Source organism: Lontra canadensis, unplaced genomic scaffold (assembly GCF_010015895.1).
Source record: "Lontra canadensis isolate GAN:19392208 unplaced genomic scaffold, GSC_riverotter_1.0 scaffold102, whole genome shotgun sequence".
NCBI lineage: Eukaryota > Metazoa > Chordata > Mammalia > Carnivora > Mustelidae > Lontra > Lontra canadensis.
This window is the reverse complement of record NW_022631096.1, coordinates 4,027,505-4,050,748: the sequence shown is the minus strand read 5'-3', so window position 1 is coordinate 4,050,748 and position 23,244 is coordinate 4,027,505. Positions and strand designations below refer to the sequence as shown.

Here is a 23,244-nt window from a genome sequence, read left to right as displayed (position 1 = left end):
CAACGCTTTGCTTAAAAAGTGTCTTGCAGGCCAAACATGAATCACCCCAAGTTACTGACCTTGTTGGTAGCACAGGTGGGAACTGGTGTGACTTTAAAATTAAGGACATTTAAGATAAAGGCAAGTGTTCTGCATTCAACAGCTAGAGGAGAGGAATCTACCAGCGGAGGGACAGAAGTGATCATCAAAATGTGAAAAAAAAAAAAAAGATAAAGAGAAGAAATGCTGAATACAGAGGATTATATGTATAGTTAAGTAAAGAAATAACTCAAGTGGATTTAACTGTGCAACTAGATTCTTCAAATTCATGAGACCATAAGCTCTGTGAGGACAAGAGCTTTTATTTTCATTGCCATAAGGTCAATCTAGAACAGGGCTCTCTGCGTAGTAGGTGCTTGATATGTATTCACTGAACGAAGAGAGAGAGAGGAAATAACAGAAGAAAACTGTGGACATACAAAAATAATAAAAATGGAAACACGGTCATGAAAGTAGACACGGAATAGCTCATGGCTGACTAGAAAGGTCAAAGAGATTCCGAAGGCAAGAGTTATTATGTCCTAGTCCTTAGAGGTTCTGCGCTCAACTCCTTTTTTTTTTTTTAATTTTTTAAATTTATTTTCAGCATAACAGTATTCATTGTTTTTTGCACCACACCCAGTGCTCCATGCAATCCGTGCCCTCTCCAATACCTACCACCTGGTTCCCCCAACCTCCCACCCCCGCCCCTTCAAAACCCTCAGATTGTTTTTCAGAGTCCATAGTCTCTCATGGTTCACCTCCCCTTCCAATTTCCCTCAACTCCCTTCTCCTCTCCATCTCCCCTTGTCCTCCATGCTATTTGTTACGCTCCACAAATAAGTGAAACCATATGATAATTGACTCCCTCTGCTTGATATACTTCACTCAGGATAATCTCTTCCAGTCCCGTCCATGTTGCTACAAAAGTTGGGTATTCATCCTTTCTGATGGAGGCATAATACTCCATAGTGTATATGGACCACATTGTCCTTATCCATTCGTCCATTGAAGGGCATCTTGGTTCTTTCCACAGTTTGGCAACCGTGGCCATTGCTGCTATAAACATTGGGGTACAGATGGCCCTTCTTTTCACTACATCTGTATCTTTGGGGTAAATACCCAGTAGTGCAATTGCAGGGTCATAGGGAAGCTCTATTTTTAATTTCTTGAGGAATCTCCACACTGTTCTCCAAAGTGGCTGCACCAACTTGCATTCCCACCAACAGTGTAAGAGGGTTCCCCTTTCTCCACATCCCAACTTTCAACAAGTCATAACTTTTTTATGCCTCAGTTTCTCAATCTATAAAATATCTCTTTCTTTACACTTTAAAAGGATCCGATGAGGTGACAGTAAAAGGAAATGGGAAGGAAGAAGATGATATATGGTTTGGGACGTAATGACTTTCTGGGAAGGCAGAAATGCTGATTTGTACGAATGTGTAAGAGTCAGCGGAGAAACGGTGTGAAACATACTAAGGAAAAGACGGAGCGATCCAGAAGCGGGACACAAGTTTGAAACAACTGTGCCAGTAAGAAACCAGAATATTGTTCTAGAGACATATTTGTGTATGTGTGTTTATAATATGTATAAATAACCATTCAGTAATAAGATGTAATGAACTATGTGAAAAGATCAGTGAAGATGCTTTAGTATTTTAGAATGCAATGAAATATTGATAAATAAAGCCAAAGTGGCATCATTAGAAAAATCAAGGAAGATTCAAGAGATAATTAGGTGGGTGGGAAGGCCAAGGAGAGAAGAAAACTCATCTAGGGATCATCGAGGAACAAGGAGGAACAGGGTGGGCAGTGCAGGGAAGAGGCGAGCCACAGAGCCATCTGCTCCATGTCGGCCAAGAGCCCACCCTGCAAAACCCGATCTGTTATCAACAGCGAGCCGGATGCTGTACGGATGATCAAATAAAAAGGGAAAAGATGAGCACTACTGAAAGTTTAATAAAAGCAAAACAAGAAGGCGGGAAGGAGATTGAATTTAATAGTCTGAACTATACATGCTCGATCAATGGTCCCACTTGACAAACATCCCTGTCCGTTGGATGCCACGGAAGCCACCAGAGTTGGTCTCCAGTCCTATTCTCTCTGGACCGGGGAAAAGCTGACAGGAGAAAAATGCCATGTGTGGGTTTAAATTCTGGGGGACAGGACTCTCCTCTGTTTCCTACTATTTTGGATTTCACGACACCTTTCGGAATGTTGTGCATTTTCGTAAAAGAATGTCATTAAATGTTTCAGAGCCCGGATTTCCTCCTCACCAGCGAACTGATCAAATTATTTGGGTTCAGTCGAGGATCTTTCACTTTCTCCCAGTTTTTAAAATGTCTTGGGCTTTAAATAAGTTTGGTTAAAGTGGAGAAAAGTTATCTGAAATCACCACTCTGAAATACCTAAGAGTACAGTTGCAAGGAGCTAGAAGAATCTCTTGGGCTTAAAATAAATGCCACTTTTAAACTGAAAGGAAGAAATCCTTTGGTATATTCAATTAATCACACTGGGCTTCTGCAAATGGTAGTGATTTGTGTTGTCACTGTGGTAACAATGGTTTGCCATGCAACCCAGTACAAAGAGATTTAAGACAAAGCAAAACAAATTTGTCCTAAGATGAAAATCTAACACACTCTTACTCTACAGACTGTGTTGTCAAGCAGGCTCTCCCATCCAGAAATACATTTTCTTATAAGATGGCACTTTGGTTCCATGCGACAATTTAATTACTCAGCTCTTTTTACAGTAACCTAAGTTTGCAATCTCCCAGAGTCAGTTCTTCCCATATAAATAAAGGTTAAGAAAAATCTTTAAAGCCCAGGCAAAGAAAACAAATTAATGGTTCAAGTATAATGTGCCCCAGTGAGAAATAAAAACTTAACAATTACCATGGCATATAAAGATATAATAGTGGGGAACCACCAACCAAACACAGAAAAACTTCAAATTAAAAAAAAAAAAGGTATATATATATTTCCAATCCTGCATTAGATCTCCTGAGATCTAGATGTATGCATAATCTGGTGAAAACATGAAATTATATTACCTTATGAGAGAAATGCCCATTTTAGAAAACCTGATGTAACCACTATTCCTATAGGCAACTGCAAACATTATATATTGCTTTTTATTACAATAAAGACAAAGAACGTTTTAATTTTAAAAGAGTCAGCAGGAAGGGGAGTAATTTCAGTGTTTTATAGAATAAAAGCCTAATACTAGAAGGTAGATTGGTCGGGGAGTAACAGAGCAGACACAATTACTAGGATTGTCTCTCTTCCACTCTCTTAGGCTCCAGGATAAAGAAGAATCAATTAGTCCTCCACAGACTATGACCTTGAAGGCTACAGCTCTGTGCATAATATGCTGACCATGCTCAGACAGACAGGAAAGGGAGAGTATGGACTTGAAACCGCTGAGAAGCATGTTTCAGGTATGATAACGTCATCTTAAGATGTATACCATCTTAAGGCTCTGGAGCTTCCTGTGACTAAGCAGTACTTTCTGAGTTGAAGGGGAAAAAAGCGAACGAGGTTAGAAAATGACAGTCTCATTCCAGGCTTTTTTTTTTTTTTGGCTTTTCCTTAGTGGATGGTTACAAGCTCTTTAAACAACAAAGCAACCACTTAAAGGAGGCTCAGAAAACACAGCTCCCTGGACCAGTCTCCCTCCCCCGCCCCCCTACAACCCCACAAACAGACTCATCATTTTTAGGATATTTGTATTTTTATTGTTTTCAGGCACTAGCCCCCCAAAAATTAACACAGAGTTTTCCACACAGAAAACCCATAGGCTGTAAAGTATTAAGCACCGTCTACCCCGAACTTTTCAAGAGAAAACTACTTTCGATGCTGCTTTTCCAGGCTGATCTCCAACACACTTCAAAATGCCGCAGCTGTGTCTCTGGCCAGAACTGGCCACTGCGATGCTTTTAGACAGCAGTAAATCTTTTCCACTCAGTGCATATGCCAGAAAATCAATGCCCGAGCTCAAAAATAAAGAAAGGAGAAACTATATGGAATGCATACCCTAATGAGATCCCTGAGTAGAAGAATTTACCTTAAAAAATAATTTCTCAGAGAGTCAAAACATACTTTTTGACATGGTCCTAGATCAGGAAAAGGTAACTGGATGGTCTTTGTTTGCTTTTCTATTTCCCCCAAAGATGACAAAATTATAGACTCCCCCCGCCCCCAAAGGTCCTCTTTCTCTTTCCGGACAACTAAACCTTTCCGGGCACATTTTAATTAACGACAAGTTTCAAGCGATAACGACAAAAAGGTAACCTTGTCTTCCCATTGAATTTTGCTTCTCTTTGCAGGATCTGTACGTGCTTTTTATAGCCTGTCATTTCATCTGGGTATTATTTCCCGGTCACTTTGCCAGGTGGGAAGAGGCGGTGATGTCTGTCAGACCTTTAATGATGCTTCAGGGATTTGATAAAGATACAAAGCCGTGTCTGCAGAAAGGAGGTTCTTTCCTAATTACACCTGAAAAACAAGCCTCTCTCTCTCTTTTAATCTTTGCCACTGAAGCTGCTGTGTAGGGAAACGATCCTGAATCACAAGCACAAGTCAAGTTTTCTGTGTTTCCCTACCCCACGGCTCTCCCTCATTCGGAACATAACGTCTGGGGAAAATGTCCTTTATCCTTCCTGAGCATCCACAGGGAAACACAAGCAATGAGTATGTCATCACGGAACACTTACCCTCAACTCTAAGAGATCTCACACACGTTCTTAGGAACCAAATCCTCTCGTCTTTTACTTTTTCTACTAAGGGAATATTCATCCACGGTAGGAAGTAAGTAGCAGAAGACAGAGAAATGAAAATAAATCAGAAACATTTAGCAAAAAAAAAAGAAAAGCTGGAGGAAACTCCGCCCTCTCTACTGACGCTTGAGGCAATCTGACTACTCATGGTTTCATCCCCATCAACTTTCCATTGTACGAGCATCATCGCAGCGACCCAGTCGCGACAGCAGCACATTGATCTGTATGGTTTTAAGAGCGTGGGCTCTCCTCCCTCACAGGTTATTAAACTGCGCGGCTGCAGGCTGACGGGCAAAAATGACATGTCTGGGAAAAAAAAACAAAGCAAAACGATGCATCTTACTAATGGATCTTGTACTTTTTAACGACTGCCAAGGAAGCTCTTTAAACATTTGATTACAGAAGACAAAACTAATTTGGAAAAACCCCTTCATGCAAACTTTGGACTGCGTCCTGAAGGAAATAAAGCTGCCCCCAGTCAGGCTCAGTAGCCGAAACTCTAATCTGGGCAGGACAGCGAGAGCCTGCCGGGGCTGGGGGGTGAGCACGGTAGATGGGCTACATCAGGAGGAGCCAAATAAGATAGAAAAAGCAGGGAAGGGAACAGGAAGGAGGGACGGAGGCAGATACCAGGTGGCAGGGGATCTCTGGTAGGCGGACGGTAACAGAAGGGTGAGGAGGGGTGATGGAAAGCCACCCGGGCACGAGACACACATGGAAACCACACACGCCACTCCACGGAGGGCACACTTATGTCAAACAGAAAGGATGCTCTGAGGTCTTAATTTTTTTAAAAGTGTTAGAAATCAATGGGATCGCAGTGACATTCAGGCATGACTTGCAGACGCTCAAGTTGCGGGTCCCCCCACCCAGCCCGTGAGCCATCCGGCTGGAGGGAACACCGCCTCATGCCAGCAGTCGGCAAGATCATTTTACTCATCTCTTCAAGGCCACCCCAAGCGTTCCAGTCACATGATGCGCTTCAACAAAACCATGCAATTAAAACAGAGGACAAGGAAACAGCTCCCTGCACGCTAGAGAACGCCTTTTAGCGCCTCAAGCCCACCCGTTTCCATTATTCATCATCATCATCTCTCTCTCTCTCTCTCTCTCTACTTACAAAGTTTAGGAGCAGTTTGGAGATTAGTTTCTGTTGTTTGTGGCTGAGTTGCTGACTTGGGTGTTCTCACCTCAGGGTTCCGTGTGGGGAAAGGGAAGGACGGTGCGGTGGACGGCAGGAAAGAAAAAGCAAAGATTCGGTTTTTCGGGGTGGGGACCGCTGCGGGTTGGGAGGACACAGCAGCATTGTCAACTTGCAGTGTAACTTGAACCTCAGTTTCAGAGGGAGCCCTAGAGACAGGTGAAGTGTACGCCTCAGATGCTACCCACACGGCTGACGCAGCAGTTGGATCCAGAGAAATAATAGGGTCCTGGCCTAACCCCCCAGGGTCAAGGTGAGTAGGAGAGTCATACTCGAATATCTTGTCCACGAACACCCACTTGAGGCCGGCGATGCAGAGGCAGAGGCTGACTAGACAAGCCAGAATGGGGACAATGCAGATTTTCTCAGAGTTGAGACAACCTCTCAGGCGCTCGGCTTCCAGGCAGACACAGCAGGGAACTGCCAGGCCCACGAGTCCAGGGCTTCTCCCATCGTCGGTCTGGGTCTCTGGCATGTCTTCGGCTCCCGGAAGCCCGTCAAGAGATGGGTCTGCACTCAGCTGAGTGGAGGGGCTGGACGACCTCTCGGCAGCTCCCTCGGACATGTCTGGGGAATAAATCTCCATCGGCTCACCTCCAGAAGGCCTGGCCTCTCTCATGGTCCATTACCATGCAGAGCCCCCCCCAACCAAATGATACAGCATCTTACAGGGGGAAATCGATAAGTCTTCCAAGTCCAAGGCCATTATCAAAAGCAAGAGGAGTTCAGGAGGAAGGAAGGAGGAAAAAAAAAAAAAAACAAACCTCTAGCAACTACCAAATAAAAGTATACTGTAATTCGTGACTGCTGTCCCTGGGCCACTTTGGCAGTTCTTTCAAATGCTTCTCCAAACCATCCCGGCTGGTCGAGAGAGGGCTGGGGGCCAAAACAGAAACGGAGCCGGCGGTGGGTCAATTAAGTAAACCAGTAGCCCAAACTGAAAGGCATGTTTCTCACCTCGAGCATCTGAAGCTGGTGTCTGCTTAGATGGAGAAAACAACTGTCATGCAGGAGAAGTAAAAGCAAAAGCAGGACCAGCGGCGGCGGCGGGGGCGGCAGCAGCGGCGGCGGCAGGAGAGGCAGCAGTGACAGTAGCAACAGCATCCTGCTGTGTGAACGCGACGGCTGAAGCAGGCTGAATCATTACAGAGCAGCAGGTGCCTGCCCTCGGAGCATCACCGCAAACAGGATCATCACAGAGGGATCCGAGGGGAAGAGTGCGGCCCGGAGGGGCGGTGACTCCCCTCCCCGCCCTGCCTCCACCCCCACCCCCCAACCACTCCTCTTTGTCCTTCTTGAGCGCTCATTCACTTTCTTCCTCTGCGGCGCTGCCCTGCTTCATAGTCTCTTTCTCTTCCTTTCCCCTCCTCATCCAAAGACGTTTTCTCTCTCCTTTCCTCTCCCTCCCTCTCTCTCTTCCTCTCTCTCTCTCTCTTTCCTCCCTCCTCCCTCTGTCCGCACTCCAGAGCTGCTGGCTGGTCTGAGTAAAATCAGTATACCCAGCAACGCAGGACTGCCAGTGACTTCCTATTTTATCCAATTAGAAGGAATAAAGGCCATCAAATCAAAGAGAAGCAGGCAGGCACCGGTTAAGCTCGGTCCCTGTGGCCCCCACCCCTTTTCTTCCTTTTCACTTTCTCTCTACAAAAAAGCGGCCCCAGTTTTCCACCCCCACCTTGCTTGCTTTCAGTCTTGCCGGCTCTCTTTCCTTCACCCACTGTTGGGTCAGAAAAAGCCAGCGATCGATGCTAGCAATCTAACAAAGCTGGGATGGGGCGGGGGATGTAGGTGGGACCTTATGGGTTGGACCTGAGGCTTGGCAAAGTCTGATATCTGATTCCTCCCTAGAGAGGTAAGCTTTTCAACAGCAATTTCTTCTTGCCTGCCGCGGAGAGAGAGCATTCCTTCCCCTGCCCTCTAATAAGTTTTGTTCACCAAGAGGACTGTTATTACCTGATTTTCAACCAACAGTTAGAACATTTTTTTTCAAACCATGGACAGCTCTGCCTTCAGCCCTGTTCCCCAGGATCCTGGAAGACTTTGCAATACCCAGGTTGAAGTGGGGAGACTATCTACGCTGGGAGGGGGGGTGCTAGGCGAGGGGAGAGGTGTTCATGTAGCCCCACTCTGGTCCCATTTAAACTTCCATCTCCTCTTCCCACCCGCAGCAGCCCTAGACTAACGTCAAGCTAATAAGAAACACTGGTAAAGAGCGCTACGAAGGGAGCAAAGGCTACCACTTCATTTTGAAATTAGCCTTCGCTGTGACCCCACACTGCAGAGGTTTGAAATTCCCTGGTTGCTGTAATATACACCACATGTCCTCAGCTAGAACCACACTGCAAGGATTAAGGAGAGTTTTCCACACGACCACGCCTTCTGGGTTAAGTTTCAGAAGCTTTACCTTACAGATAGTTTCAACGCAGGTTTTTTCTCCCCCTTTTAAAACAGCAGCCATTAAAAGGCCGGAAGAAACGCCGTCTCTAACAGGGAGTACAGGATTCCCTGAGCTCGCGTGTCCGTTCACAGCGTGCGCGTCGGAACCTTTAATCCCTGCTTCGCTGTGGCCTCACACCCGAATGGTTGCCAAGGAACCATTTTGCTCACCTCTGTCAGTAAGAGTCTTAAAAACTCTCTCTAAATCTGTACTACACAACCATCCTAGGCATCCCAGAAGCAATAAATCTAGAGCTCAAGTCCGAGAAAGTCTGCTTTAAGCACATTATATTTTGCACGGCACCATCTCCGCTGCTCTGAAATAGTTTTCAGCTTTAAGTGGGCATACAGCCATAAGAATATTATCATTTCTTTCAAAATGAAATCGGCCCATAACCATAAATGATGTGAAGGACGTTAAATCTCAAAATGTGTTTGCAGTAAAAACTACAAAAAGCCTGAAACGATGTGCCTAATTGTAATATCTGATTGTGACAAGCTGATGGGCAAAATGACTTTTTCTCCCCCTAACCCGCACTTATATACCCATAACCAGTATTTTAAAATAATACTTAAAATAAGATCTGATGCCTTTCTAGCTTTAACATTTTTTTTAAATTAATTTGTTTATTTTAGAGAGGGGAGGAGGGAGAGCATTAGCCGGGGAAGGGGCAGAGGGAGAGACTCCCAAGCAGGCTCCACACTCAGCGGGGAGTCCAATGTGGGGCTGCATCTCAGGAACCTGAGATCATGACCTGAGTTTAAACCAGGAGTCAGAAGCTCAACTGGCTGAGCCAATCAGGTGCCCCATTTACTACTTGATTTTAAAGTAGTCAGGGTTTTCTTAAAGAATCTAACAGTGATGGGGGCGACTGAGTGGCTCAGTGGGTTAAAGCCTCCTCCTTCGGCTCAGGTCATGATCCCAGGGTCATGGGATTGAGCCCCGCATCGGGCTCTCTGCTCAGCTGGGAGCCTGCTTCCTCCTCTCTCTCTGCCTACTTGTGATCTCTGTCAAATAAATAAATAAAATCTTTAAAAAAAAAAAAAGATTCTAACAATGGACATGAAATTTCCTATGATAGGAAATCCACATTTCAGCATTTACAGTATTCATACTGAGAGGTATTAACATTTTAATAATCAATATTCATATAAATATGCAAAACCAATATAAGTAAATGTTTGCACTAAATTAGGGTACTTTATAATTCCTTTACAGATCACCCAGTTTAAATACACGGTCCCTACCTCCTCACTTCTGTCCTAACCGAAACCAACACTCAAGTATAATACATTGACATTTTGTCCACAGCTGATCATCAATTATCCAGGTTTCAAAAATCAAAATGGGGTTCAGGCAGCCCGGGTCGGGCAGGTAAGAGAAGAAACCCAGTATAGTAACCCAGAGTTACAAAAAGTGGTCCTCAGCCTGTACCAACAACTACTCACCTCACCTTAATCACTCAGAGCAAACATATTCTGCAAAGAAATTATTGGGCTCTGCTCTACTTGTCATCCTAAAGACACCCAACATTTAGAAAGAAAAACATTGTATCCTACAAAGACTAGGACAAAACAGAGAGACAAAATCCTGTGGGCTGCCACACTGGTTCTTTCCCCTGGGCTACACACATCAGACTGTGGGGTATGTATGCGTCCTCCCGGGAGAGGTGTTCCAAGAGCCCCATGGCACCTTGAAGCTAAGAGAGGCTTACAGAAAGCCAGCATCCCGTAAAGTTGTTTCCCACCAAATCAGAAGGTGAATGTAACTGAGGTACGGGGGTACAGGAGGTAAAGAAAAAAAAAATCTTCATTAGTGTCCCCCTAGGGACTAGGAGCAGAAGGTTGCCTTTAATCCTTAATCGAATCCCCTATAGCAGGAAAGAAGTGAGGAAGGGTGGTGTCAGTCAGAGAGGGATCAGAATTTCCTTTGGATGAAACATAGCTATTTGGAGGAAGAACTCCAAGGATACAACACTTTAACCTTTCAGGATCCAACCCAATAAAGCCCAGGAGCACCTATATTTCTGTGTCCCTTTAAAAAATTAACATGAGGGGCACCTGGGTGGCTCTGTGGGTTAAAGTCTGCCTTCTGCTAGGTCATGATCCCAGAGTCCTGGGATCAAGCCCCACATCAGGCTCTCTGCTCAGCAGTGAGCCTGCTTCCCCACTCTCTCTCTCTCTCTGCCTGCCTCTCTGCTTGCTTGTGATCTCTGTCTGTCAAATAAATAAATAAAATCTTTAAAAAAAAATAAAATATTAACATGAGCCAGAATTTGCTACCTTTTAAAAATCACATTACCACCTCGTTCATCACAACAGAAGCTACATTTATAGAGCTCCACCTTTATGCCAGCCACTCTGCTAGGTTGTTAACACGTCTTATTTCTTATCTTCACTAACCCTGTATAGTACATATTATCTTAAAAAAAAAAAAAAAAGAGGGGTGCCTGGGTAGCTCAGTGGGTTAAGCCTCTGCCTTTGGCTCAGGTCATGATCTCAAGGTCCTGGGATCAAGTCCTGCATCGGGCTCTCTGCCCAGCAGGGAGCCTGCTTCTTCCTCTCTCTCTGCCTGCCTCTCTGCCTACTTGTGATCTCTGTCAAATAAATAAATAAAATCTTCAAAAAAAAGAAAAGAAAAGAAAGAAACAGACTCAGGCAGCTTAGGTAACTTAGTCACAGTCACAGAGCTATTAAGTGACAGGGCCAAGATCTGAACAAAAGTCTGACTCATGCTATTTCTGCTGAAAAATACTGCTTTTCTTTTTAATCACAATAATGAATCTGATTCTATATTGCTTACCTATCACTTCAATGGGAGAATAAGGGAACCAGAAAGCGTTAACAATGAAAAAAACTTTGTAAACAAACTTAAAGGGCCACACTGCCAAAATAAGAGCTTTCTAAAATTTTGCCTGGTGATACCCAGAAGTTCTAAGGATCAAGCACAGGCTATTGAAATGTGACCCTATTTATAATGGAAAGTGAATGAGCTCCTCCACAGTTTCACTTCCAGCATTTTCTTCGGAAAGCTCCCTCAGTTACCTACTTCTGTGACACACACTGCCCTGAAACAGCTTAAAACAACAAGGGTTGGGGTAGCCTGGGTGGCTCAGTGGGTTAAAGCCTCTGCCTTCAGCTCAGGTCATGATCCCAGGGTCCTGGGATCGAGCCCTGCATCGGGCTCTCTGCTCCTCGGGGAGCCCGCTTCCCCCTCTCTCTCTGCCTGCTTGTGATCTCTGTCTGTCAAATAAATAAATAAAACCTTTAAAAACAACAACAAGAAGAACAAGGGTTGTATTCTAGCTCACGAGTCTGCGGGCTGACTGGGTTCAGCTGACTGGTTCTTCTGCTCCATTTGATGTCAGCTGGGGCTGCCCTCAGCCGGGGTATAACTGGGCTGAAATACTGAAGACTCCACTCACTCACATGACCAGCAGCTGATGCCGGATGTCCCCTGGGAGCCCAAGGAGGGTGCACCAACCTAGCACCTCGCCCTGTGGCTTGGGCTTCTCACAGCACAGTGGCTGGGTTCTGAGCAGAAGCATCCCAAGATGCAGGAAGCACAAGGCGCCAGGCCTCCTGCAGACTGAATCTGGAGGCTACACGGGTTATTTCCATTGCCTCCTACTGGCGAAGCAGGATGGGGATGGGGGGAGGGGAGTAAGTCTTGATGGGGCAATGACAAAGATTTTGCCACCATAATTCATCCACTGCAGAAGGTAAGGAAGTAAATGTTAGAAAGCTGACCTGGGACAGGAGGAGATGGGGTAATACAGAATGGGATTTGGCAGAAGAAAATGAAAATACACGTGTATTTCTGATCACTTTCATAATATTCCAGCTTTCTTCTAAGCCAGGTTCAAAGAAGAAAAAAATCCCATCATATCCTCAGATATACTCAAATTCCTTTGCTACTTCAGGCTATTGGGTTCAGCATTTATTTTATTTATTTTATTACCCAAAGTATTTAGCACAGTTCTGGCAGATGAAAGAGGATGGTAAATGCCAGTTTGCCTTTGGCCATATTACCCAAACTTCTTTCCTCTTTTACATTTTTTTTTTCTCTGTATTTTGGCTCTTTCACTCTGAAAAGGTTTATCTCTGAAAAAGCTTATCCTTGCTCCTAAATTTTATGGATAAAAACATAGACTCTACTTTGTGGTGTCTAGTACTGACCAGAATAATTTCTTCTTCTTCTTCTTTTTTTTAAGATTTATTTATTTATTTGAGAGAAAGAGAGAGAGAACAAGCATGAGCACAAGCTGGGGGGAGAGGCAGAGGGAGAGAATCCCAAGCAGATTCCCTGCTGAGCACGGAGCCGGACCTCGGGACTCCATCCCATGACCAAGGAGATCATGACCTCAGGCAAAACCAATCAGAAACTCAACTGACCGAGCCACCCAGGCCCCCCAGGATAATTCTGTTTCTAAATTATAGTCATTGGAGATGACTATGGATAATAATGATTTATGTATTTGCTAATGAATTACGAAATCACAGTTTTCACAAGAAAGCTTCATGTTCTAAAGCTAACCTTAAAAACTTACTACTTCCTACGGAGAAGATAGAGTATTCAAACGCATCCCCTAGCCTCTCCCCACTCAGTTGAAAGTCATTCTCCAGGTGGCCCCAACTCCTCCCTGGAACCTTTCTGTGATTCTAAGTCATGGACCCAACATTTTCTTAACTGTACCACTAATGGGGCACATCTTCACAATCTGTGCTATTATTTAATTATGCTGTAGGTATAGGACTGAAGAATGTAATTTCTTTGAAGGCCAGGTCTATCATTATCTGGCTGTCTCAAGCCTAGAGCTCTGTTATCCATTCAGTACATACATTTTTTTTTTTTTAAAGATTTTTTATTTATTTATTTGACAGAGAGATCACAAAGCAGGCAGAGAGGCAGGCAGAGAGAGAGGAGGAAGCAGGCTCCCCGCTGAGCAGAGAGCCCGATGCGGGGCTCGATCCCAGGACCCTGAGACCATGACCCGAGCCGAAGGCAGCGGCTTAACCCACTGAGCCACCCAGGCGCCCCTCAGTACATACATTTTGTTTGGCTTTTATTTTTAACTGGAAGTGAATTACATAGATTATGGCCCCTCTAATAAATGGGCAAACTTTCTTCACATCTGCCTAATTATTCAAAATACCTCCTGTACTCTTGTTCATTTTTTCCAATCTTTTAGTGTTCAGTTCAGATACATCCTTACCAAATTTTTCTGATTGTTCCTAAATATGCCTTTTGAGAATCTGTCTTATACTAGCGAAACTCTGTTACAACTATGCTTCACGCTTAACCACCACAGATCCTTGCAGTGGATGGAAAACTGGGAATAAACCAAAACTTAACTACTGTTCCTGTAATTCTTCTCTCTTCAACTGAACAGAAAAGTTCTCTGAGGGTAAACCAAATCCATGTGCTATCTGATGTTCTTCTACATTATTCATAAAACTAAATGGGGGATATGAAACTCATTCTACCTTACAGGGTAAGAGTTTTCTCCCCACTCTTGAAGGTGAGCAAAGACTCTGACTATACTTTATTCTTTTTTGTTTTGTTTTGTTTTTTATTATACTTTATTCTTACCCAGTGAAAATTTTCTCAGAGAAGACAATCCGACTTAATTTTAAAAGTATTTTATGAGATGCTGTATCAAATATTTGGTATTGACCGTGGGTCTTATGTTCTCATTTTGTAACGAGATGATTGATTCACTCTGGTACATTTTGTTCTTTATGGGTTGAGATCCTCTATTGCTCAAGACATAGTACATGACCTCAAAGACAAGGATGTGAGAATTTTATATATAGAAAGATATCTCTATTAAATGAGAGAGTTAGTTATAAGTTTTCTTTACTTTGAGAGAACCTATTTGTGTCTCACTCCCCATAAGTAAAAATCGTTAGTTATATACAAACAGAGTTTATTTTATTTTTTATTTTTAAGTCATCTTTCTTTTAAAATTACACTGGACATGTTCTGGAAGCAGTTGGAGATGGTTGCACAACATTGTGATAAATATTAGTGACTCGCTCACATCAGAATGATTTTCAGTTATGTGAATTCTAACTCAATAACGAAAAAGAATGACTCTTGGACACCCACCACAGTTTCAGCTTCTCCAACATTTAATTTTAAAAGGAAAGTATGTTCCGCCTGACCAGTTTTACTAGTGGACTGCACTAAAATAATGAGACTCTGGTACATTTAGGTTGCCCTTTCGTCTACAAAAATCTCGGTAGGTCACGTGGCAGTAAATCTCTGAAAATCATTAACTAACTCCGAACTCTGAATTGATGTTGATGATGTAACACTGCATCCCGAGGAACTCAGAAGCATGAATAAAGATATAATCAACTGATATGTCATTGAGTGTTTCAAAAGACATTTTATGAGAAAATGAGCCAAGACTTACAACTCTATCTCATTTTATACACTGAAAGTATTATTTCTCTTTGTTCAACTCTATCCCATTCCCCTATTTAGAATATACTAGAAATAGGAGCAAAGGATGAGGGAGAAAGTGGCAGTTATTCTGAATTATCTGTATGTTCTACGCAGTGGGTTTTTTTATGAAGTGGCTGATAAATTCACTGCCTGAATGTCAATCCCATAAGGCCAAGCACTTGTCTCTGTTTCCATCACTATATCCCTTTTGCCTAGAACATGCCTGGCACACAGAAATCACCATGTATTGTTGAATCAATGCATCAATACGGAAACTCTCCTAAACAGAGATGAATTAACAATGGGAAAACATGTGAAAGGCATGGGTACGCCAGATAAGAGTTGTCTTTGTGTGAATAAAAACAAATAATGTTAGTGTGTGTGTATATGCATCATAGAAAGAAAGAAAATTATCCTTATAGGGACTTCTTTGATAATATACGGATGGAGAATCGATCGTAATGTTTACTACAGCAATACAGCCTGGATTAGTTACCTTGAACAAATAGCTTTGCTTGTTTCATTAATATTCACTGCTCTAAGTTAAGATCACATGACAGAGCACCAGGGCTAAGAGAGAATTTTTGTTTGCTTTATCCTCAAGTCTTACGGCAAGTGTAACAAAAATACAAGGGACAATCGGCACTTTTGTGAGCACGCATATAATGTTACTTAAGGAAAATAATAAAGGCTATACCTTGTTGCGGTAAGAGAAATTAAACATCAGGGAGAAACATCTCTGATAATCAATGTCTGTGTAATACAAAGTCAGTACGGTTTCAAACACGGAAGTAATTAAACTTGATTTACACTTAGGCACTAGCTATTCGTTTCACTTCCTTGTCAGCTGACTCTATGAACTAATCCCCAAATCAATCCAGAAATGCACTGTACGGCACAACCCATCACTTTTACAAATGCTCTGGAATTTGTTACTTTGATTTTTCCATCTTCTGCTTCAGACAGAACCTGTTGAACATGAGATGGTTCACACAGGAAGGCACTTATGAATTACTTATAAGACAGTACCATCCGCTCAAGAGACTCTGAAACATCCTATAAAGCCTTCTATAAAAGAAACCCTCACAACTCACCTGGAATCAAGGAAGCTTCAGGAAGGGAATTCTCTGAAGTGACCTACTTTTAAATATACTCCAAATTTGTAAATTTGACAAGAGTTCATCCAGAGGAAACATCTTACAATATGCATTTTCCTTAGAGTCTATGTAATTCTCGCTCCTTGCTGCTGATCAAAATGAAAATACAAAGTTGCACCAAAAGGAAGAAGAACAGGAATAAAAATATATGCAGTTGTCAGAACTGAGTTGGCATTCTGAGGGAGTCACTTAACTGGCAATGCTGTTGTAAGGTCATAAGCCTTATAATGCTCACAGAAGCAGAAGTATCCTATTTAAACTCAAACGCCAGCCTCCTATTTTTCTGCTGCTTCTCGGTCCAAGGGGTGGACACTTTTTCTGCATTGTTATAATTTTTATTACTTTAAAAATACGAATTTAACAGTCGTAAGATAAAAGGATCTTGTCACTTGGTCTCCAAAATCTTCCATCATAAATCACACAATATGTTGCTAGGTTCAGGTCTGTTTAAGAATGACTTGCTTCTTTTCTATGCGTTACAAGGAGTGAAAGGATTTAGGCTTTAACGCAGAGATGAACTATAATCTCAAGAATAATTAGATCTAAATTTTTCATTTACTAAGTGTTGGAGCTGAGGCAGGACTTGCCCATGAATTTTATTTTGTCCAAGAAGAAAAAAGGTCCCAGGAGGTAAAAATAATCTTCCTGGAGTCACACCAAAATTAATTTCAGAGTCAAGACTACAATTCAGGTCTCATGCTCCTCCCCCTTCTACTCATGTCTACAAAGGAAAGCGCTTTGGTGATGTACTGCCAATGTCAATACAAAGGAACAGGAGAAGGGAGGGTTTCGATGTTCTGTCACTACTGCTGTGGATCATCTCTATAGAAATATCTCACTTTGAACTTGCACTGTGAATGCTTCTACTTGAAATTTAACCCTGTTTAGAGCTCCCATGACCACTCTGGGTCACAACTTTCCTGAATACTCAGGCCCTCTTTCTGGAAGATATCCAGAGATCAATATTTCATATTTGGACTCATTTATTCAACCTGATTGTTCACACTACGGAGACACGCAGGATTGCACTGTGGAGCCCCATCATTTACACGCAGGACAGGCTGGAGCTAAGAAATCAGTTCAACAATGGCAACATGACAATGAGCTTTATGCTCACATAGGTACAGAACAGAGACTCTGGTGGATAGAAGGGAGCTTGTATTAAGAGAGGAAAGAAGACTGTCACATCTATATAGGGATCAGCCATATTATTGCAATGTTTCAAAAACATGGGATATGAAGATAGCTGACAGCTGAGAACTGCTGAGGCAAGGTTATGGCCTCTTTTAATTTGGAGAGTCAGAAGATTGGCACAGGGAAGGAGTGATTGTCAGGAACAGGAGAAACAAGGCTGAAGGCGTTGCTAATGGAGTGAAATTCGGAAATATGATGCCTAGAAAATCCCAGGTCCAAATACGATGACTCATTTCAGCGAGACCTGTATTCTGTTTGTTGGCATAATGCGTCACTTACATATTCCTTTAAAGACTGTAATAAAACACATATTACCAGGCAGACTGGGATATGTGGGAGTAAAATGCATGCATGTATGCAACTTACTTGAAAGGGCATCAAAAATTAGAGTGGATGGACAGATAAAAATGAGCATTGGGGGGGGTGCCTGGGATTGAGCCCCGCATCAGGCTCTCTGCTCTAGCAGGGAGCCTGCTTCCTCCTCTCTCTCTCTCTGCCTGCCTCTCTGCCTACTTGTGATCTCTGTCTGTCAAATAAATAAATAAATAAAGTCTTTAAAAAATAAATAAAAATAAATAAAAATTTTAAATGAGCATTGGATAAAGCAAATACAGCAAACGTTACCTGTAAAATCTAGACAATGGGCATAACTTGTTTGCAATGCATTCAACTTTTGCGTATGTTTGAAAAATCCGTAATAAAATGCTGGAAAAAAATTTTGGAATTATTTTTTCATGGCTATTTCTGGCCAGTTCATATCATAGAGAACCCGCCTTCATACACCATAGTAAGTTTATCACAAAAACCCCACAGCCTATCCCAAACAAAATAACCAACTCCACACACATTAACTTGCACTTGCTTACTTCCCTTCCTCCACTGTATGTACTCTCCACGCCCACCTCCCCTTACCATTCTTACCTTGAGATATTGATTTCTAAAATGAAGCTCACAATTATATCAAAAATACAAGATTCCTATCATTTTAACTCTTATCTAACGGCCATGAAGTATCTTTATATAAACAGACCATTAGTTGCTACAGAAAATCTAAAAGCTTTTCCTGACCCCTCCCCCATACCATTTATTTACTGAGAAGGGATTTTTCTTAATGCTATCCTACTGTCACTGGGGGACTGGGACATCTATGAATAATGCGAAGAGGGAGGTTGTGAAGTTCACTTTACTGACGATCAGAAAGGTTAGACACTGAGCGTCACGTCATTTTGCTGGAAAAACAGAAATAGAATCCTTTAATTGTGGATGACACTTGCTTCCTGAACATATCTTTTTCAACGGCCAGATGAAATGGTCAGGGGACACTCTAAGGCCAAGGGCTCTGATGTGGAGGGTGAGCGTCTGCGCCGCTGTATTCCCCACCCAGTTATTCATACAGATATTTTATAAAACTGTTAAATATTTATGATGTAGTACAAAGCCCCTCTAAAAGCATCTGTATTTAACTAAATCATGTCGGTGACAGCAAGAGGCATGCAGAGTAATTTCACCTAGCAGCAAAGTACTTCTTTTACATATCACTGTCTGCCACGCAGAGAGTTTCAACCATATGCTGTTTCTACCCCCCACATACCTCCCATAAGAAGGAAAAGGCTTTTAAGGAGGCTTCTCAAGTGAAACATAAATCTTCTGAAGAGTTTCTCAAACACTCTTCCCTGTGGCTTTGGTAGGACCTGTCACTAGAGGGGAGACTAATAACCCATTCTCAGCTCAAGTCTCCTGCAGGCCGGGTCTCATACCTGGATTTAACCCAGTCTTTATTTCTATCATGTCCTTCTGAACTTTTACTGGGGCAGTCAACCACTGACTATATCCAAGGCATCCAAAAAGTTAAATACAGAAGGGTATCCAAAAGGTATCTATGTACACCAGGTTCCTCCCCCCATTCTTCTCTTTCACCCACAAAAAGACACCGAGGAAAAAGTTTTTGATGAATACATCTAAAATTCAATTATTGGTAATCATTCAGAGGCTTAAAACCAAAGAATCTATTGAGATAAATACCACTATTGAAACAGTTCTCCAAGGTCCCTAAGCTTTTGGTGATGCGAATGAACAGTAGAGAGAAGTTGCTGAAATTAGAAAGAAAAAATAAAAAAAGAGTGCAATGAGAAGGTAAGACATTTTTAGGCATTTCCAGGCTCAGAGCTAGCTGTACTCCTGGAGGCAGAAGGTTTAAAATAACCTATAGCTGAGAAAAAAGATGGGTTGATTGGGTACAAAAATAATTATTTTAGTAAAATGTATGCTGTCAAAAACTCAGAGCTAAATGCCTGAGTTGCCCGACTCGAAAAGAAGTGATATTGACTGTAATCCAGCCCACATACAGCAACTGATTAGGAAATTTTTGCTGTTCAGCATTTAAACTAATTTCATTTCACAGTCTGGAAGGTAAAAATGGAAAAACCTCAAGATGACCTGCTTTTCAAAAGCAGCAGATTTCAGATTTTGAGGCCATTGTATTTTATATGATCAAAAATAGCTACCATTTCTAAAGACCAAAGGTGCACATTCATTTATCCTGCTCTCTAACTGCCCATCCATCCAAAAAATGTTCACTAAGTGGTTGGTTCTGTCCTAGGCATTGTGCTGGAGTTTACAGATGTGGCAGCAGGAAGGGAAAAGACGTTCCTGCTCTAGCCTCTTTTTTCTCTGAAGTAGAAAGTGGGGTTATCTGCTGACAGGGAAGGCATGATTCAAATTTTGAGAGTGATAAGGTCCAAGTCTCCCTAGAAAAACAGAACAAGAAGCTGACTCTGAAAAACAGAGGCAGAAGAGGCATCATTGCAAGTAATATATATATATATATATATATACATCTATCCTACCTTATTGATCATCCTTGCTATCGGGATCCTTATTTCTCCTCTTGAGAATTACATTTTGAAAGTGCACCCACAGAAGAAGACTTAAACAAAAAGGTCATCCATAACAGAAGAAATAACTTTTCTGCTGAGCCCCACTGTTTCTGGACCCCAGAGAAGAGAATGAGAACAAATATGATAATGACACGGATTTACTCTTCAGGTCAGGGCACTTTCTCCCAACAATAGAATTTAATTTGCAACTTTAGGTGGTCACTTGATCATGCCGTGTGGCTGAATTCTGGCCATGATGAAAGCAAGCCACTTAAATGGTATTGCTAGTGGGTACACGAGTCAAAAAGCCTTAGTATACTAAACCGTGTGATGCCCCTCTCTGGCATATTTCTTTTACTATGAACATGATCACTGACAGGAAGACATGCTATGCCGTAAACTCGCAGTTTTAGCAGGAAAATTTAATTTCTTTTGATTTTTTTAAAGAAATGGAATTAGTATTTGAAAAAATTGTGCAATTACAGCAAGTTCAAAATTATTCATATTAAAGTGAAAAGGGAAAGTTTCATCTTCAGTTAATGCTACTTCTGCTACAGGCTTCGCATGTACTTTTTTAAAAAAATGTGTGCCTTTTGTCAGTTTTTCCAGATATAATCTAGGTTCATCTTATCTGTCTCACCTTTGGCAACTTTGCTTAGTAAGTGCCTTTTACATCCCAGGTACTACTTAAGACTATGAGAATAAGAGGAAGACTGCAATGGTTCCTGCTTCCATGTTGTTACATTCTAAGGGAGAACCCAGTTTTCCTAATCTCAGTCTGGCACAAATGCAAACACTTCAGAAGTGAGAGTCTATGTTTTCTCATGGATTCTATTCGTATGGTAGACATTTTGGAAACATTGTTTATTGTACATGCATGTCTAAGTATCTGAGATTTTCCTCACTCAGCGTCCAGTTATGAAAATATTTCCTTCTGACAATGTTTTGTTTTGAATAATGATAGAAGAATGCCGAGATTTAATTCCAGAAAGCACTATGCCTAAGCAGGAAGACTTTGAAAGTATTGGACAATTAGAGGCATAAAAACATAATCCAACTATTTCTATCCTCAGTATCCATCAAAACAAAGCATCTATCAAAACACACTAGCTGGAGCAGTTATTTGGTGATGAGGTTTTTTTTTAGATGTTATTGAGTTGTTTTTGGTGGGTGGATTAAAATGCAGAAATCGAATAAAATACTAACATATCTTATTATTATCTTCTTGGTGAACTGAAGACTTCCCATTTACTGACGATGACAATGCACAGTTTTAAAATAGCGTTAGCCAAATTTTCTAAATCATTAAGGAAATGTTTTAATTTCACAGAAATCCTGACATTTCAAAGTAGAAAAAAACTGTATTCAAAATCCAAGAGAAAAAAATTACACTACATACAGATATGGGTCTGATGATTTAATTTAAAAATTGGCTGGTTGTAGAAACCAGTTTAATCAATAAGGAAATTCAACATGGTTCAAAGAAATAAGTATTAAACATTTTGGCTAAGATTAGTTCTAATAGCTAGCTAGGCTCTGCAAAATCCCTGTCATGCTAAAAGCTAAAGATGACCAAAATAAGTGTCACTATTAGTTGTAAGTCATCATATTCATAAGTACATGAGCCATTCAGATTTAAACTGATAATAATTAAAGAAACTGACAATAAAACGAAGGGGATTAACATCCTTTCTCCACTCGAAACATGATTTTTTTCTTCTTTCAATTAATTCTGATGAAAATATACAAGGCTCTTGAGCACCCTGCTCCTCACTCAACATCTGTGTCAATTTCGATTTTTTCAGCCACACAACAATTTTAATGCTTAACCGTCATTCTGTGAATGTTCAGTGATGGCATGCCCAATAAAGCAAAGGATATGTACTGGGGTGGCACTTGCTTACTTTACATTAACATTGTCTGAAGCTGCCATCATAAAGAACATTGCTAAAGAAGTTTCACTTTTGAAAGTTGGTTTCTCTTATTTAAATACTAATATCTCTATTGCTTAAAGCAAAACATTAATTTTTTTAAGGTTTTATTTATTTATTTGCGAGACAGAACACAATCCAGAGAGCACAAGCAGGAGGAGCACCAGTGGGAGGGGGAGAAGCAGGGAGCCCGATGTGGGACTCGATCCCAGGATCCTGCTATCATGACCCGAGCTGAAGGCAGACCCTTAACCGACTGAGCCACCCAGGCACCCCGTAAAACATTAATTTTTAACCGAAGTTTATAAACACTTTGAAATTAGAAGTATGATATATATTACTTACTTTGCCATTAACTCATTATCATAGCATTTTTCCTCCTTCATTCTGAATCTGGTAACGGGAACATTATGTATTATCTTTAACCAGTATCTCACTGTTGTTTTTAAGAATAAGTGTGTGCACACCCAAAAAGTAAATGGATTGTGCACAGATTAAAAGGGGTTTTAAAAATAAGTAAATTATATCTAATTATGGGCAAAAGGTCCTAGGTGAACATTAGCACTTTCCATGTTGAATTTAAGATACAGTTTAGCCAGCAAAGACATTATTTTTATATATCATGTTTATGTCTACTATAAATATCCTAAGCATTCCATTAGCATTAACCCCGTGATTAATGCATGTATGATGGAGTCAGGTTCTAATCAGTGATAGCAACTGCCTACAACTATTTCCCCAACCGTTCATCTCCCCACTCTTACCCTGACTAACAAAGACATGCCTACCAAAGTCTAAGGGTTCATGTAGTTACAGGAAACCAGATGCATTATTTATAAGGATGCAGAGGCTAGAAAGTTCGACTATGTCGCTTACCCCAGCAGTAGTAGGCTCTAAGCTATTGGCAATAGGAAGCTTGCCAGTGCATTAGAAGATGAGATAAAGGGATCTCTGCCAAATAAAATAGCTAAGTAATAACAAATGTTAAAGAAGAGCCTTGGGGGTTGGAAGGGAGTCCTGAGCTCAGGGCTGAAGCACAATTCAGATCACCAAGCTTCTGCAGTCAATGCAGAAAGAAGAGTTGTAATCCCAATTAATTCCTTTGTGTCTTATCTTTCTCGAGTGCATTCTTTTTTTTTTTTTTTAATGTTACTACAGTATCTGTGTACAAATGAGAAAAATTACAACTGGTATAAAATA

General features: G+C 41.5%; 1 protein-coding gene across 9 annotated transcripts in view; it reads right to left on the bottom strand.

Moving 5' to 3' along the window:
- Positions 1-23,244, bottom strand: part of NRG1 (neuregulin 1) — a 1,091,656-nt gene that overhangs the window by 117,102 nt on the left and 951,310 nt on the right. For 2 of the 9 annotated variants that reach the window (XM_032838163.1, XM_032838162.1), the window contains exon 1: positions 5,916-7,648. The exons of 4 other annotated variants lie outside the window; for them this stretch is intronic. In XM_032838163.1, coding sequence (XP_032694054.1) covers positions 5,916-6,615 — 700 coding nt within the window. In that variant the 5' untranslated portion in view covers positions 6,616-7,648. Of the gene's footprint in view, positions 1-5,915; positions 7,654-23,244 lie in introns of those variants that run through there. 3 more of the 9 variants (XM_032838164.1, XM_032838165.1, XM_032838161.1) reach the window with 3 other exon arrangements.